Source organism: Nerophis ophidion, linkage group LG25, assembly GCF_033978795.1.
Source record: "Nerophis ophidion isolate RoL-2023_Sa linkage group LG25, RoL_Noph_v1.0, whole genome shotgun sequence".
Taxonomy (NCBI): domain Eukaryota; kingdom Metazoa; phylum Chordata; class Actinopteri; order Syngnathiformes; family Syngnathidae; genus Nerophis; species Nerophis ophidion.
Window position 1 is genome coordinate 22,472,609 of NC_084635.1, and position 18,769 is coordinate 22,491,377.

Consider the following 18,769-nt stretch of genomic DNA (forward strand, 5'->3'; position numbering starts at 1 on the left):
ATGCGTACCATCCCAAGAACACCAGTCCTACTGTGAAGCATGGTTTGGAGGTGTTTTTCTGCTCATGGGACAGGACGGCTGTACTGTATTAAGGAGAGGATGACTGCAGCCATGTATTGTGAGATTTTGGCCAAAAACCTCTTTTCCTCAGTCAGATCATTGAAGATGAGTAGTGGCTGGATCTTCCAACATGACAATGACCCAAAGCACACAGTCAGGAAAACCAAGAAGTGGCTTCGTAAGAACCATATCAAAATTCTGGAGTGGCTTAGCCAGTCTCCAGACCTAAATCCAATTGAAAATCTTTGGATGGAGTTGAAAGTCTGTGTTACTCAGCGACAGCCCAGAAACCTGACTGATCTAGAGAAGATCTGTGTGGAGGAGTGGGCCAAAATCCCTCCTGCAGTCTGCAAACCTGCTGAAGAACTACAGGAAATGTTTGACCTCTGTAATTGCAAAAAAAGGCTACTCTACCAAATATTAATATTGGTGTTCAAATACTTATTTTCAGCTTCATCACACGGATAAATAGTTAAAAAATTCTAGATTGTGATTTCTGGATTTTTCTTTTTAGGTTATCTCTCATACAGTGGACATGCACATACCGTGAAAATTTCAGACCTCTCCATGATTTCTAAGTGGGAGAACTTGCAAAATAGCAGGGTGTTCAAATACTTATTTTCTTCACTGTTTTTTATATATTTATATATTTACAAATGTAATTATTCATGATTCACCATGAGCATGTACAAATGTCACTTTTAATCCTAAAATCCAAAGGTCAAATATAATCAAGCTAATAAACAAATACCCCTTTCATACATTAAAAAAAACATTTGAGGAAATTGTGAAAAAATACAAAAGCTGTTTTAAAATAGGTAATTACATTTTAATCACACAACTTTTTTAGTTCAACTGTTGAGATAAATTGTTTCCCCACAGTATTCTAATTTGCTGAGCTGTAGCTCCATATTAAGTACAAATGTAAAAAAAAAAAAGAGTTCTGTACAACAGACAACACCAACGTGAATGACAGTTTTGAGCATGTTTCATCTGAGACAATTACTCAAAAAAGAAAGAAAACTATTGGAACTCATATTTAAGTTGGTTTTTCAAACATTTTGACTCAAGTCTTTAACAAGGATCAAAAAGATCCGACCTGTATCAGTACATTTCCCTACAGTTGCAGTCAGAAGATAAATACAGTCCTCACCATCTTATTCACTTTGACTTTGATTGATTTTAACCACTCTTTTGCCAGCAAGGATTTGAATATACAACATACAGTTCTGTTCTTAAACAGTATTTATTAAAGGAGGTTCTTTTCTCATTTACACCGTGTGAGACATCTACATCTTTAAAGATGTATATTGTGTAATTAATCCCGCCCACAAAAAGAATGGTTAAAATCAATCTATAGGTTGTTGTCGTGATCAGTGTCATATTTTGAGCAGACCTGCATATAAGGTATTGTCCAGCAGAGGGAGCAAAACACATCTTATGTCTTCTTCCTCTTAACTGTGGGCCTGTCAAACACGTCTCTCACTCCTGCTGCCTTCTGCTTGAAGAATTTGCTGTTCTGAGCGGTCTCCTGAGCCCAAGCGGAGTCAAACGACGTGGTGTCCTGGTCCACCAGATGGGTGTATTTGGTTCGTCCAGACCGCCCAAAGTTTTTGACCTATGGAGCAAAAACCCAGAAATGTTTGACTACATATGCTCCAAATCTGCTACACACATTTACAGGGTTTCTGCAGGCATACAGATCTAATTTAATGATTTTTAACCCTTGGGGAAACCCTATACCTTTGTGGGTCTTTTTAATGTTTTTTAAGATGACATCATGGTTTAAAGGTTATGACCACAGGAGTTGTAAAGGAATTACTCTAAAATTTGCATTGTCATATTCATATGAGACGCCGAGTTGCTTTCCATCCGCCAACAACTTGTATGTAATTATAACCATGTTGGTGAGTTGGTAGTGACAAATTAGTCGAGTGGATCTTGGTACAAAAATACTGCACCTGTGTGCATGAATATTACATACACTTGGCAATAATGGTATGGTAAACATTGAGCACATAACACTTTGAGAGAGAGTACAACAGCAAGTCGAATCAAATTAAAGACCCTCGTCTCTATATTTGAACCAGACCCAATGTTTGTATAATAGTTTTATGTAGCACTAAATCACAAGTGTCTCAAAGGGCTGCACAAGCCACAACGACATCCCCGGATCAGAGCCCACATAAGGGCAAGGAAAAACTCAGAACCCAGTGGGACGTTGATGAGAATGACTATAAGAAACCTTGGAGAGGACCGCAAATGTGGGTAACCCCCATCTCTAGGGGAGACTGGTGCAATGGACGTTGAGTGGGTCTAACATAATATTGTGAAAGTCCAGTCCATAGTGGATCTAACAAAATAGTGAGAGTCCAGTCCATAGTGGATCTAACATAATATTGTGAAAGTCCAGTCCATAGTGGATCTAACATAATAGTGAGAGTCCTGTCCATAGTGGATCTAACATAATAGTGAGAGTCCAGTCCATAGTGGATCTAACATAATAGTGAGAGTCCAGTCCATAGTGGGTCTAGTTTTGGGTATCGAGTATCGATTGGAATCGGGACTAACTTTCCGATTCTCCCGGAATCGTTCAAAAGTTTAAATTTCAATTCCTAGTTTCGATACCCAGTCCGCCGACCGGAAAAAAATGATAAGTCCGCCGACCTGGAAGAAGAAGCCGCTGAACACCAACAAAGAAGCGCCCACCGCCGGAAGTGTTAGCATAGCCGAGCCTATGTAGCCGAACGAGTCAGTCAAGCATGGATAGCGGGCGTCGACGGTCGAAAGTGTGGCTTTATGTTGCTAAAAAAAAATGAAATATCGGCGAAATGTAACACGTGCGACAGGACTGTTTCGTGCTTAGGGGGGTGCACGTCGAACATGATGAAGCACCTCCGAGTTCATGGAGTACAAATAAATGCGTGTCCCGTCTTCGACAGGAGACACTATCTGTCCAGAACGCTCACGCATCCTGCCTAAGGCGGATATGGTCATTTTCCTAAACAAGAACTGTCTCTGATTTTATACTGTACCTGCTGCTAATCTGGACTGGGTTTTGCAAGTTGTTTCTTATTGTTTATTTGCTTTTCTGCACCAGGTTAGCCCATCAGTGGGAGCACGGTAACATGTTTAAGTACCTGCAGCATCATACACTTCTGTGTAAATGTGTTTTCATGAGGTTTTCAAAAATAAAGCTCTCTTGATGAAAGTGTACCCCTGTGAAAATGTATTCATAATTTATAATATTTATATTCAAGTTCATAGATTTGATATTTATATTCTAGTTGAAAACAGCCCTGTGAGGAATTTATAGTAAAGTTCATAAAAAGTTAATAGAATTAAAATTGATGGAGAATGTCAGACTATTTCATTCAGAAAGATTGTAGGTTGGTTAGCTCATTTAAAATATCCTAAACTTTTTTTTGACCATGCCTTTTTTTTTTTTTTAAAGAAAGAATCGGAATCGTCAGGAATCGGAATCGAAACCAAGAATTGGAATTGGAATCGTTCTAATTCAAACGATACCCAACCCAAAGTGGGTCTAACATAATTGTGGAAGTCTAGTCCTTGGTGGGTCTAATATAATATTGTGAAACTCCAGTCCATAGTGGATCTAAGATAATAGTGAGTGTCCAGTCCATAGTGGATCTAAAATAATAGTGAGAGTCCAGTCCATAGTGGATCTAATATAATAGTGAGAGTCCAGTCCATAATGGATCTAACATAATAGTGTGAGTCCAGTCCATAGAGGATCTAACATAATAGTGAGAGTTCAGTCCATAGTGGGTCTAACATAATACTGAGAGTCTAGTCTATAGTGGATCTAACATAATAGTGAGAGTCTAGTCCATAGTGGATCTAACATAATAGTGAGAGTCCAGTCCATAGTGGATCTAACATAATAGTGAGAGTCCAGTCCATAGTGGATCTTACATAATAGTGAGAGTTCAGTCCATAGTGGATCTGACATAATAGTGAGAGTCCAGTCCATAGTGGCTCTAACACAACAGGGAGAGTCCAGTCCATAGTGGATCTAACATAATAGTGAGAGCCCAGTCCATAGTGGATCTAACATAATAGTGAGAGTCCAGTCCATAGTGGATCTTACATAATAGTGAGAGTTCAGTCCATAGTGGATCTGATATAATAGTGAGAGTCCAGTCCATAATGGATCTAACAAAAGTGAGAGTCCAGTCCATTGTGGCTCTAACATAATAGTGAGAGTCCAGTCCATAGTGGCTCTAACACAACAGGGAGAGTCCAGTCCATAGTGGATCTAACATAATAGTGAGAGCCCAGTCCATAGTGGATCTAACATAATAGTGAGAGTCCTGTCTATAGTGGGGCCAGCAGGACATATAGGGCATCCAAAGGGTTAATGTCTTTTTAATGCAATTCAAAACAAATTTAATGCACATGTCTGACTTTAGATCATTATTATATAAAGTCAAATGGATACAATTGTCTGTAGAGACAAAATTGTAAGAATTTGAAGATAAAAATGTGGAGCCAAATTAAGCACTAATGTATTCATAACTTATAACAACAATGCAAGTAACCCTTTCAGACGCAATAAAAATATTTTTCATTGCTGTAATATTTTATACTATTGTAATGGGAAGGTCAATAACTTCCATTCATCATCCATTTAATTATCCTAAATAGGTAAACAAACTTTAAAATTAAATAGACTCCCTTTTTGTTAGCCAAAATTGCACTTCAATAAATATTGAACATCTCGTGCAGTTTTCCCCCAATTGGAAAAACTAAGTTGAGTGTTTTTTTGTTGCGACTTGTAATGTATAATTTTTTTTTTTTTTATTCCCTAAGGACATCGTATTTAATGCTCTTTAATGCCATTTAAGGTTTTAATTCTAGCTGACTTAATGTTTTTCAATGACCAGGGATTAAGAACCGATGGTAGATTTGTCTATTAGAGTAGGCTTTGCTTATCATTATGCTCATTTTCCATCTTTACAGTCAACATTTTCCACACATCACATAAACACTAACTGAAATAATGTTTCAAATGGACTAAGTATCATTAGTGTGGTGAAAAAGCCCAAAGAAGATTTGCCACTCACCTGCATGACTTTGGGTAAGATGGTTTTGTTGAAGTGATCCTCCAGAGTTGGTGCACTGAAATCTCTCTTGTACACATCTTCCTCTTCATCCTGCAACACACATCACGTTTACAGTGACCGACCATTGAAGAACCCACAACACTCCTAAATTTTATGGTCCTCAATGTATTTATTGAAACCTGCTTAAGTCAACATCCTGTCAAAAATGTCAATTCTGGCATTCTGCCTATTCTCCCATCGACCTAAGTACTTTTGTTCCTATGTGCTCCTGAGGCTGCAATAAGGGAAGGTGAAACATAATGCTGTACTTGAAGTTGGGATGCAGTGTACACCACATGTAATACAATGATCAAATAAGACTCTCAGAAAGCTTGCAAATATTTTCTGTTGGACTAAATGAAGAAAAACACAAAGATGTGTACTCGTACTAGTAATTCATATGATGTGAAATGAAGAAGGGGTCAGCAAAAATTAGCTTTGCTTCTTCCCTTTTAGGCATGTTGAAGTATACACATTTGTGCCGAAACTTTGTAAGCATGTTGGAAATTAATGACTAATACTAGAACGTGGGGTGCACAAAAAAATTGTTTCACAACCGAATCGCAATTCTATTTCATCCTGATTGTAAATCAATTTTTTTTTTTAATCGATTAACAAAAAAAAAAAAGTACAATTGTTTTTAAATTAACAAGAATTCATTAAAAAAACTGTTTAGGTCATTTCCATGCGACCAGAAATAGCTTTTTTAACCTCTAACCCAGGGTTTGGGAACATTTTTGGCCAAGAGAGCCATGAAAGCCAAATATTTCAAAACGTATTTCGGTGAGAGCCATATAATATTTTTTAACACTGAATAAAACTAAATGCGTGCATTTTTAAGTAAGACCAACACTTTTAGAGTATAATAAGTCTCTTATTCTTTTTAAGAACATTGTTATTCTAAAGTTAACCAATAATAAATACTTCTTACCATTAATGCGACATCTTGGGCAGGGGCGATAGAAAACAGATAGTTGAATTAAAATGCATGAGAATGTTTTATAATTTGAACGTTACTTTTAACACTCTGATTACCAGCGGAATTATTAATTACTTATCGTGTTAAGCAATGTCAGCTGAGATTTATCTGAGAGCCAGATGCAGTCATCAAAAGAGCCAGAGGTTCCCTACCCCTGCTCTAACACCTTTGGGTTTCATTATAATTATTATACCAAACAGTACATTGCAAAAATTTGAATTAAGAATTGTTTCTAAATCAAATCGTCACTCTCGGAATCGGATCGAATTGTTAGGGTAACGTTAGCTGTGTTGCTATTGGAGTGGTAATACGAGAGAGAAGGTGCGAATCTGGTAATAAATGAAGAATTAATTCCCAAGAAAAACAGCAGGGACTCCATCGTCTGGCGGTGGTTTGGCTTCAAGTGGGAATATGTCGAACAGCCAACCGTAATTTGTCAAGTGTGGGGCAAAAGCGTTGCTACAAAAAGTAGCATTACTGCTGATATGTAGCATCATTTGAAAAGTCACGAGCGAGAGAATGAAGAGTGCTTACTTCGCATGTCAACATCTCCATTCGGTGCCACACGCCCACACCATCAAAATGCTGAGGCAAACATTTCCAGATCAACACCGTATGAAATAGTTATTTTTTTTAGTTTTGATTTCCTTCTCTGCATGAAAGTTTAAAATGAGCATATATTAATGCAGTATGAAGAAGAATGTTTTAATGTAGACACATTGAATCATCATACTGCTGTGATTATATGCATCAAGTGTTCATTCAAGGCCAAGGCAAAATATTGAGATATATATGGTGCATCGCGATATGGCCTGAAAAAATATCACGCTATTAAAAAAAAAGCCATATCGCCCAGCCCTATATGAGGGAACACGCTATTTATTTCTGTCCATACGGCACAACACTAGGACGACATCTTTTTTGTCACTGTAGTCAAGACATACAACAAAATGATCAGAGCAGCACTGTTTGAAGAATCTAAATAAAACTATGCACCAAAAGGAAGACAACCATGTCGACAAACTGACATAGGCAACAACGTCCTTTGTCACCAATTCTCTTTACGTCTGGCAAAAGTCGGACGTAAATGTGGAAGCAATGGTTAGTTTTTGATTTCATTGATATCAACGTGACTCATCCCCTTCTAGGAATGTTGAGATTAACGTGTTCTAATGTATATGGATATCTTGAATCAGTTCCATAAATTCAGGGATGTCCAAACCTTAACCACCAAGCGTCGCATACAGAAAGTTTATATGCGTACGGGTAGGGTCGGGCAATTCATCAAAAAATAATCAAAACCAGCATTTAGAGCTCCTAAAGGACATAAAACTGCCATGTAGGTGATTAAAATTTTCCTTTGTAATTTTCTTTCTACTAATACACCATTCTATTGAAATGCACTGTTGGTTGTGTAGTTACATGACAGTGACGTGATGGCTGCCAAAACAACTAGTAGAAGACGTGGTCACATGACATTGTCCTATCCAGTCCACTACACAGAAGAGTCAAGGAGAAAAACTCAAACACCGAGCTGACAGTACAATGCGAGGCCACTTGTACCCAAAAGGAGTTCTGTGTCAGTTGTCTGGGCGAATTTTGGCTACAGTAAAGATGACGTTGACCGAAAAGTGGAGTAATAGTTGAGAGGGATAACTGTGCATCCATAGAAATCGGGGTAGAAAGTTCAACGAATTGTGATTTTTGCCAATGTCATACAGCTTTATGTATGGGCACCATTTAGGTTCATGAGATGTGCTAAAATCAATCCTTCTGTTAGTCAGTGTTTACATTCTTTTTTTTTTTACGGCCCACTAAAAAAATATTTTAACTCACACAAATAAATTGGGTACTAACTGTTTTAATGTGACCTGGTGTGCCAGAGAGAAAAAAGACACAGTAGGAGGGATCAGTAATACCAAATCAGCAACTGTTGCTATACTTAGAAATAATCAGACCTCACATGAGAGCACAAATCGCAATTTTTAAAAAGCAGCAAGTGCTGCTGTGCGCCCATGCCCCCCCATTTAGAAGCACTCAGAGACGGATCTGTTCTTTCGTGACATAAAAAACTAAAAGACGTGACAGAAGAAAGTTCATTTGTAGTTTCAGAGCCTATTTGTTCACCGTTTCAAGTAGTTAAACCCACTTTTTGCATTGTCTCATTTAACTTCCAAAAGACAAATATATTTTTGGTGGATCATTTTGAAAGGGTAACATTTTATGTCATTGTATGTCGCCCTTTGACTTTTTAGACTGCATTTAACATGTAGTTAATAGAAGTCATGTGTGGCATGATATAATTGGGTAGCAACTCACCATGAAGAAGGCTCCTCTGTGGAAGTACTTTTGAAGGAACTTATATTTGCCTTTGGATGCTTTGTTGGTGACAACTTTGCCATTGTTGCGCAGCTCTGCCCTGCGTTCCTCATCTTTCAAATTATGGAATCTGTCGATTTCAGCCTTCTCCTTCTCCATTCTGTACACACAATTCAGCACGATCAGCAGTCTGCTCTTGGAGTGTTTATTCAACAAGACTGGCAAGCTTTAATAAAAGTTATTGACAACCATCTATTTTAAGGAATTTGGCTATAATATCAGTTTCTACTCACGCTTCTCGAGCTTCTCTGTCCTTCTTGATTCGTTTCAGTTCACGGATTTTCCAGGATTCATACTCCTCTTCCTCATTCTCACCGTCGGTGTCGAGATCATCTAAAGCGGCGAGGGTGCGACGGTTTTCCTCAAACTCCTTCTTGGCCTCCTCTTCTACTATCTTTAGGGTGTAACGCCGTCGCTCTTCTTGCTGCCTCTTGGCCTCAGCCTCCAGCTCTCTCTGCTTCTGCAGCTCTACCTCTCGCTCTGCCACCGTCACTCTGTCCTTTCTGTGACACAAACAGATTACACCTATCATTTAAACGATAATTTCATACTAACTGTGGCTTTATTTTTTATATATTATTTTCCACAATCTTCCACTGCAGCATTTATTTTCGCCTGAAATTTCTTTTTGACACCCTGGTATGTAAATAAAAAGCTGAAGATACACATTTCTTCACTCTCTTCATTTCCACTGGCCATTTTGGCATATCAGACAGCCACGAGCATTTGTCCCCACATGCCCTGGGACTGCACCACTGGTTGACATATTTCACTGAGAAGGTCAAGTGTTACTACGGAAATGTGTCTCTGGAGAAAGAGTACCAGTAATAGCTCAACATGCTACACTACACACTGCAAACTAGCGCTTGTCAATGTACACAAAGGTTGGCAGATCGATACAAATACCCACAGCAGTTGTATTTATATTTTTAGAATCAAACATTTTTTTAATCATTTTAGTTGTTCACAAACTCATGAAATAAGTCCATGGACACAGAAGGGATTTGAAGGCAAAAACCAAAACAATTAAATCACAGCCAATAATAATGATAAATGATAAATGGGTTGTACTTGTATAGCGCTTTTCTACCTTCAAGGTACTCAAAGCGCTTTAACACTACTTCCACATTTACCCATTCACACACACATTCCCACACACATTCACACACTGATTGTGGGAGCTGCCATGCAAGGCACTAACCAGCACCCATCAGGAGCAAGGGTGAAGTGTCTTGCTCAGGACACAACGGACGTGACAAGGTTGGTACTAGGTGGGGATTGAACCACGGACCCTCGGGTTGCGCACGGCCACTCTACCACTGCGCCACGCCGTAATAGGAAATCATCTAAATATTTAATTGATATTGTAACACTGCCATCGTGTGTTTTTGTCCGAATATAATTGTGATCAAAAGTTCTTTGTGGCTGCTTCTTCTTCAGGTGACAGGTGAGCGGCAATGACAGATATGCCAATATAGAGGCAATGTGAAGGGGAGGCTTGAGGCCTGGCCCCCAAAATGAAGCCTCTACTGCACTTTATGCGATATCCCAATGTCAAACAATAATCGATCATACATTAATAAGACAGCAACATTTTAGTATGGATCCCAGATCAATGTCACAGCAATCACAACTCTAAAGAGACCTGGCAAGCGGCCCGCCAAACAAACTGGCACCATCTTGCCCCCCATTTTGAGTCAAAGGACACTATAGATCTGCTACTTTTTTAAATTATAACCAACTAGTGGGTCTGATTTAAATCCAATGACTTATTTTTTTAGTTTTTAAATGATAACAAAAAACACAACAGATTTTTTTTATAGTAAAAAATTATATTTTCTGAAGTATTTTTGTCTGCAGCAGGACGTAAAGCGGGACTCTGTGTCCTTATAGACTGAGCTGCTGTTGACTCATCTTGCTAGGACTGCAGGGGTGACACCAGACTAAATCAAATACAACATTTTAAGGCTTAGGCATCAGCTGGGTTTTACTTAAACCAAAACAAAAATGTTGACATTACAGAACTCTTGTGCAATGGAGAAACAGTACTTACTTGCGAATGAAAACGGGTTTGAGTCGTGGCTCTGCTTCATCTTCACTGTCTGTATATTCTTCATATTCAGACTCAGACTCCGACTCCTCCCCAGACTTCCCTTCCTCCTCCACCTCCATGACCTCCATCTCATCAGTCTTGCGTTCTATAGCCCGCTGCCGCATCATTGCTCGCCGCCTCTCAATTTCCTGCACGAACATCATATTGTTGTCTTGGAACATAGCAATACAAATACTGTTTTGCACTGAATATAAGACAACCACTCTTTTTCAGTGCCCATTCTCAGGAGAAAAAAAATTTGATTAATGTTTTAATATGGGGGTAACAAATTTTCCCTCCAATCTTTCATATTTGTGCGCAAACGCCAAAACGCCTTAAGCATTCAGTGGCGCACATGTGAGCGATGGCAGACCTGCACACTGTTATGCGCTTATCTTTTTATTCGATTTTGTGCGCGGCCTAGATTTGCCGTGCGCAGAGAACGTGTGAGCAGTGTGCAATTGCACAGGCGCGTACCTTAGAGGGAACGTTGGGTGTAACGATATTGTAAATATTGCGGTATTTCGGTTTCAAAGTCTTCACAATAATACTTTGACGTGTGACGGTATCAAACAAAACCTTGGAACGTATGTTCAGCACTTCAGAATCGGCCGAGTCTGATTATAAATGACATATCCCAGAACCCCCTGCGCAGCACTGGGCGCCAAGGTGGGGTCATGGAACGCTGTAGGCAGGAAGTGAAGTGTGTTCATAATCAATGAGAGGAATTTCTGCTAAGCAATACTTTCTCCAGCGCTTCCAAGGCAACGCAGAGCCAGCCAGTCATGTCACACAGCAAGGTAATCACCGGAAAAAACCTTCAACGTGGGTAATATAAGGAAACTGAAAAAATACTTGATAAATCCTTAATCCATCTATCTATTTTTACACCGCTTGTTTCTCTTGATGTCCTGGGCGGGCTGGAGCCTATCAAGCCGCACTCGGGTGAAAGGCAGTGTACACCTTGGTTAAGTCGCCACCTCATAGACTGTCATCTAGAAAATATATTTGAAACCAGCAAAGCCAAACATAAGTTTGTGAGGTATTTACATTATTAAAAGTAATATTGTTGGTTCAATTTTCTGAGAAACAGCATTTTTCAGATTGATATAAACATGTCCACTGTGAAGAACACTGCTTGACAGAAAGTAAAAGTTGAAAGACAAAGTGAACATTATTGTTGGATGTTCACATTGTTGATTAAAAGTCACTCAACTGTTGTTTTTTTCCTAATATTTGCTTGATACAGAGGATGTCCCTGCAGTTCTTTGCACTTAACAAATTATGTTTCTAGTTATAAATATGATTGGAACATTTTAGCATTACGCTTGTGTTCAACTATAATAAGTGTGTTTATCCTAAACATTCCTGCCACTTGATTTTACACACTATAACATTTTTAAGCCTTTTTTAGGACATATACTACAAACATATCAAACCATAGCATTAATACTGTGTTAACATTGTACCGTGAGATTTAATACCGTTACATCCCTATTTTTTAATATCACTAAAATGATGTCATATTTCTTAGGTATAGATGGTGTGATGAGTCCGCTTCTTAAAATCGGTACCCTAACTCCTCCTGTTATCTCCCTACTTTGACAAACCCTCAGGGTTTCGATCACACTGGTACTGTGCAAAAGTAAAGAAGATTATTTTAGCGCTGGTATTTTTTGTCACCAAACCAAAGGCAGTAAAATGTTAAGTATTGCATAAAGCAAGCATTAAGTAGGGACAGGGTTGGTAACTCACTTCTACCTCGGTTTTTGGTTGTAAGTCGTTCAAAAAGGTTTGAGGAAGACCAAATCGTATGAAAATGGAGCTACTTTTCCATTTAAAAAATCCAAAATACTTTGTTTCAAACAATTACAATATGAACACAAAAGACAGTTAAGTGCAGGAAAAACAATGTGAAAATACATACTACGGATCAAATGAATAAATTGACATTTAAAATCAACTTTACTGCCGATAAAGACAGTATTGGGAGAAGGTGAAGGAAAAAGGACCTTCCTAAGTTGCGACAAGTTCTTTATTGAATTGGATTAATAGTGTTCACACCTTCTTATCAAAGTGCTGGCATTCAGCCACCAACGCATGGAATTCTTTGTTTGGTCCCTTAATTATTTATGTAAATATTATCCAGTTCAGTTGTCAATTATAAGTATTTCTCCATGTGAAACTAAAATTGTCTACAAAATGTGTTTTATGTTTATATTGTTGGGTGTCTGGAACGGGTTAATTTGATTTATATTATTTCTCATGGGAAAAATTGTGTCAGTTTTTAAACAATTCAGTCTTCTTCAGACCTTTTCAAACGGATTACTCACTAAAGCCTAGGTACCACTGTACTGTATGTAATTGTATGTCGGTCAATTTGGTATTACTGCAATTACTAACGAATCATCACATGTCATGAAATTATTGTTATCACAATACAAACCTCATCATCAACTTCTTCCTCCTCCTCTTCTTCTTCGTCCTCACTGCTCTCCTCACGTTGTGGATGCCACGTCCCTTCATCAGAGTCTTCGCTGCTCTCCTCTACAACCTCAGGCTCCACAATCTGTCGATGTCTTGCAATTCTGAGCAAAGAAGATAGTAAAGAGGTCACATTTTGATGTAAGCAAAAAAAAAATAAAAATAAAAATAAAAAATTATTAAATAAAACAATCAGGGGATACCTCTCCTCTACATCCTCAGAGACACGGTTGAGCAAACGCTTTAAACGTGGGTCAGAAACATCGTCCTCCTCCTCCTGTTCGATCTCAGGTTCAGTTTCTTTTTCTTTCTTTACAAACTGGAAGTCCTCTTCTTCCTCATCTGATGACTCCATCGGTGCATAGTCTGGACGTTTACCTGATACATATCTCTTCACCTTCACCTTCTCCATGGAGAGCTCACCTATTCAATGACACATTTGACAATAAAAAAAATCAACACAATAGATGGCAAAATATTAAATACCAGACAGTGTCCCCCATACATTCATCTAATAGATAGATTTTGTGCTTCTCTATTTTTTTAGATTTGAAGTCATCTGCTCACCCTTACTCACAAACCCAATATGATGAGGCTATTTTGGAGGCTTGTAGTTACAACTCTAAATGGGCTCCTTACTCAGCATAATGAGGAGCACATTGACTAGCTTATGGGAAAGTGCTATTCAGTTTGCAAACGACTGCCAGAAAAAAGCTTGTTATCAAACAGAACGACAATGTTATTCACGTACAAACCATAAAATAAACAGCTTGACGCGGAACAGGCAAATAACACACACCAGCAATAAACAACCATTTCATGTGGGTAATAATAACTAGACGTTAACAACAACCATTTGGGTTTTAAAGGGGACCTATTATGCAAAACCAACTTTTCTTACCTATTGGTACAGGTTTTTGTGTATTTTAGGAGCTATATGAGCCCTGAAAATTTTAAATCAAACCATAAATGCGTGGCGGAGATATTCATAAAATAATATTGCCTACATCCTCTAAACCAGTGGTTCTCAACCTTTTATCAGTGATGTACCCCCTGTGAACATTTTTTTTGATTCAAGTACCCCCTAATCAGAGCAAAGCATTTGTGGTTGAAAAAAAAGATAAAGAAGTAAAATACAGCACTATGTCATCAGTTTCTGATTTATTAAATTGTATGACAGTGCAAAATATTGCTCCTTTGTAGTGGTCTTCTTGAATTATTTGGAAAAAAATATATAAAAATAACTAAAAACTTCTGATTCAATTATAAATAAAGATTTATACACATAGAAGTAATCATAAACCTAAAGTGCCCTCTTTGGGGATTGTAATAAAGATCCATCTGGATTCATCAACTTCATTCTAAAGATATCTTCACAAAAAAATAAATCTTTAACATCAATATTTATGGAACACGTCCACAAAAAAATCTAGCTGTCAACATTGAATATTGCATTGTAATATTTTTTTTCACAGTTTAGGAACTTACATTCATATTTTGTTGAAGTATTATTCAATAAATATATTAAAGGATTTTTGAATCGTTGCTATTTTTAGAATATTATTTAAAAATCTCACGTACCCCTTGGCATACCTTCAAGTAGCCCCAGGGGTACGCGTACCCCCATTTGAAAACCACTGCTCTAAACGAGCCGTTTGGAATTTGCCCCAATACTGAAATTTTTCCTAATCATGACGTCAAAAAATATCTCCATTTTTGGAAGAGGTTTACACGTAGTGCTTTGCGCGACTTCGCCACTGCAGTCAATAAGCTCCTTCTTTTTTAATATCCTATAGTGGGGCAGACTGGTTCGTACTTGGACATGCATCCTCGGCTGTTTCCACTTCTCATATAAATGAACATATTGTTCCATCCATTTTCTACCGCTTGGCCCTTTAGGGCTCGAGGGGGGTGCTGGAGCCTATCTCAGCTGCATTTGGACGGAAGGCGGTGTACACTCTGGACAAGACGCCACCTCATTGCAGGGCCAACACAGATAGACAGACAACATTCACACTCTCATTTACACAATGAACGTATAGTTGAAACTTATATCTGTCAGCAGACTCAATATGGAAGCACTAAAACGACAACATCTATGACGCAAAGTGGAGGCACGTAAATAAGACCACCCACAGAGAAGGTCAAAAAGCGGATTGAAAACGATCTATAAAACAATCTATGCCACATTTTGACCAAAGAACCACCATTACATGTAGTGTAAACCACAAGGAAGTGTTTTGAATCTAGAAAAAAAAAAAATCTGAATATTACCCATTTATTTCAAGTGACTAACTATTTTGTAAAGGCATGCTGGGGAGACAAAGATATGCACCTGGGGATAGGTTGATTGGCAACACTAAATTGGCCCTAGTGTGTGAATGTGAGTGTGAATGTTGTCTGTCTATCTGTATTGGCCCTGCGATGAGATAGCGACTTGTCCAGGGTGTACCCCACCTTCCGCCCGATTGTAGCTGAGATAGGCACCTGTGCCCCCTGCGACCCCAAAGGGAATAAGCAGTAGAAAATGGATGGATGGATGGATGGAATGATGTGCATGTTGGGTACTCCTGTAGTAATGCTACAATATAGTAAGGTAATATATGTGCAATGACATGTATATCATCGTTAAAATGTATTGCATGCGTAAGTCAATTACTTCAAATTTTAAAGTAATGTTTCACATTTTTCGTGAAACGCTGCTGGTACATTGCAGGCCTGTGAGAAACAGTGGGTACACTTTTGCAAGTTCTATTCTTTCTTTCTTTCTATGTTTCTTTCTTTCTTTAGTTTATTTCGAACATGAACACACTTACAGTATAATACATCACACAGTTTCATATCATTTCACTTTACATGTCCAAAGAGTAGGAAGAAGCAAAGCTTATTTAATCATACCCTTTTCGCACTTCAGAGCGTTCACAAATATATAAAATCATTTACTGACATTTTTATAATAAAATAACATCTGTGAATTAGCATACACAACAGTTTTGTAATATGTAATCAATTAATTCAGTCATTAACATACTGCGATGCAGAATATCTTATTTTCAATAAGGTTGAAAGTATTTTTCATAATTCTTCTTCTTTGTAAGCACTATTAATTTGAACAACCTCTTAAACTGGATCATATCAGTACAATGTTTAACTTATTTACCTAATCCATTCCATAATTCAATTCCACCTACTGATATGCTAAAGGTTTTAATGTTTTAAGTTTTATCAAATCCAATACAAAAACTTCCAGATTTCATATGATGGCTGGTTTGATTACTTATATGGCTACAGTTTTATGTATGGAATATATTGCTCAACGATTTCATACAATAAGTTAAAGTTAAAGTACCAATGATTGTCACACACACACACACACACACACACTAGGTGGGAGGTGAGGGGAGCAGTGGGCAGCAGCGGTGCCGCGCACAGGAATCATTTATGGTGATTTAACCCCCAATTCCAACTTTTGATGCTGAGTGTCAAGCAGGGAGGCAATGGGTCCCATTTTTTTTATAGTCTTGGGTATGACTCGGCCGGGGTTTGAACTCCCAACCTACCGATCTCAGGACGGACACTCTAACCCAGTGGTTCTTAACCTGGGTTCGATCGAACCCTAGGAGTTCGGTGAGTCGGCCTCAGGCTTTCGGCGGAGCTTCAGCCGCTGAGGTTGAGACACACCCGACTCATCGTGTAAATAAAAACTTTTCCCTATCACCGTATTATGAATACCCCCAAACAATGTTCCCTCTAATTTTCCATCTGATTTGCAGGTCTGTAATTTGTAGTGCGTTCATGCACTGTGTTGGTTTTGTTCTTTGAACGAGATGATGTTCATGCACGGTTAATTTTGTGCAACAGTAAAAGAAACATAACTGTCTTGATTTTGAGAAAAAAACTTTTTGTTTGTCACCAAAGAATTGATTGATTGATTGATTTCTACTTTTATTAGTAGATTGCACATTTTAGTACATATTCCGTACAATTGACCACTAAATGGTAACACCCGAATAAGTTTTTCAACTTGTTTAAGTCGGGGTCCACGTTTATCAATGCATGGTAGAAGGGTTCGGCAAATGTGCATATGAAACTGGTGGGGTTCGGTACCTCCAACAAGGTTAAGAACCACTGCTCTAACCACTACTGCAGTGCACCTAATGATGCAGATCTTAAATAATTTAAACCATGGTTAAAGAAAAGGCGACCGCGAGGCAATTGAAAACTACATTTATTATTGACTTGGTGCAAGGCAGACAAACTGACATCCATCCATTTTCTACCGCTTATTCCCTTCGGGGTCGCTGGTGCCTATCTTAGCTACAATCGGACGAAAGGCGGCGTACACCGTGGACGAGTCGCCACCTCATCTCAAGACAGACAGACAACATTCACACTCACATTCACACACTAGGGCCCATTTAGTGTTGCCAAACTACCTATCCCTGTTGTAGGCACAATACCAATGTGAGCGATTTGCAAAATGCGCAACCGCATTTTGCAAAGCGGTTGCGCATTTTGCAAATTTGTATAGGTAAATATTTGTACTAGAATTGGTAAATATTTGTACTAGAATACGTAAATATTTGTACAAGAATACGTAAATATTTGTACTAGAATACATAAATATTTGTACTGAATACATAAATATTTGTACTACAATACGTAAATATTTGTACTAAAATACGTAAATATTTGTACTAGAATACGTAAATATTTGTACTAAAATATATAAATATTTGTACTAGAATACGTAAATATTTGTATGAATTCGTAAATATTTGTACTAGAATACGTGAATATTTGTACTACAATACGTAAATATTTGTACAAGAATACGTAATTATATGTACTAAATAACGTAAATATTTGTACTAGAATACGTAAATATTTGTATGAATTCGTAAATATTTGTACTAGGATATGTAAATATTTGAATTCATTCGTAAATATTTTTACTACAATACGCCAATATTAAGTACTAGAATAGGTAAATATTTGTATGAATTCCATATTATTAGACTGATGTGGATGCTGATGCTTCGCGAGTGTTAGCGTTAGCTTGCTATTAGCACATTTCGAGCTAGCCATTCAACGACTCACCTTTCTCATTCCGGACAGGCACAGCTCCGGCCGTGGACTGTATGGCTGGAAGCTTCATGTTGGCCGAATCGTGGGTCGACATGGCTGCCCGGTAGGAAAAATAAATAAATACAAATAAATGTGTTTCACTGCCGCTGCCAATTGTCCGGCCAGGGAGGGCCAAAGACCAGAAGTGCAGGAGGCAACATGGGCGGAGTCGTGATTTTCTTCTTCTTTGGTTGAAGGGCGGTTGCAAGCTGTTTAAGTGCATCAGCGCCCTTCCTAGGATGTGGATGGTGACTTCATGGCTTACAGACTTTGACATTACACATTATTTCAAATTCCATCCATCCATTCATCCATCCATTTGTTACCGCTTATTCCCTTTGGGGTTGCAGGGGCCGCTGGTGCCTATCTCAGCTACATTTGGGCGAAAGGCGGGGTACACCCTGGACAAGTCGCCACCTCATTGCAGGACCAACACAGATAGACAGACAACATTCACACTCATACACACACTAGGTCCAATTTAGTGTTGCCAATCAACCTATCCCCAGCTGCATGTTTTTG

The 18,769-nt window shown here is 38.3% G+C and overlaps 1 protein-coding gene across 1 annotated transcript; it reads right to left on the bottom strand.

The window, feature by feature from the left end:
- Nucleotides 1-867: 867 nt before the first annotated feature.
- Nucleotides 868-18,431, bottom strand: mfap1 (microfibril associated protein 1). The gene is made up of 8 exons (XM_061886952.1): nucleotides 18,221-18,431; nucleotides 13,324-13,543; nucleotides 13,083-13,224; nucleotides 10,598-10,785; nucleotides 8,778-9,047; nucleotides 8,485-8,644; nucleotides 5,148-5,237; nucleotides 868-1,678 (listed from the first exon to the last, which is right to left on the bottom strand). Exons 1-8 carry the CDS (start codon nucleotides 18,300-18,302, stop codon nucleotides 1,499-1,501), a joined length of 1,332 nt encoding a protein of 443 aa, XP_061742936.1. The 5' UTR covers nucleotides 18,303-18,431; the 3' UTR covers nucleotides 868-1,498.
- Between the last annotated feature and the right edge of the window lie 338 nt (nucleotides 18,432-18,769).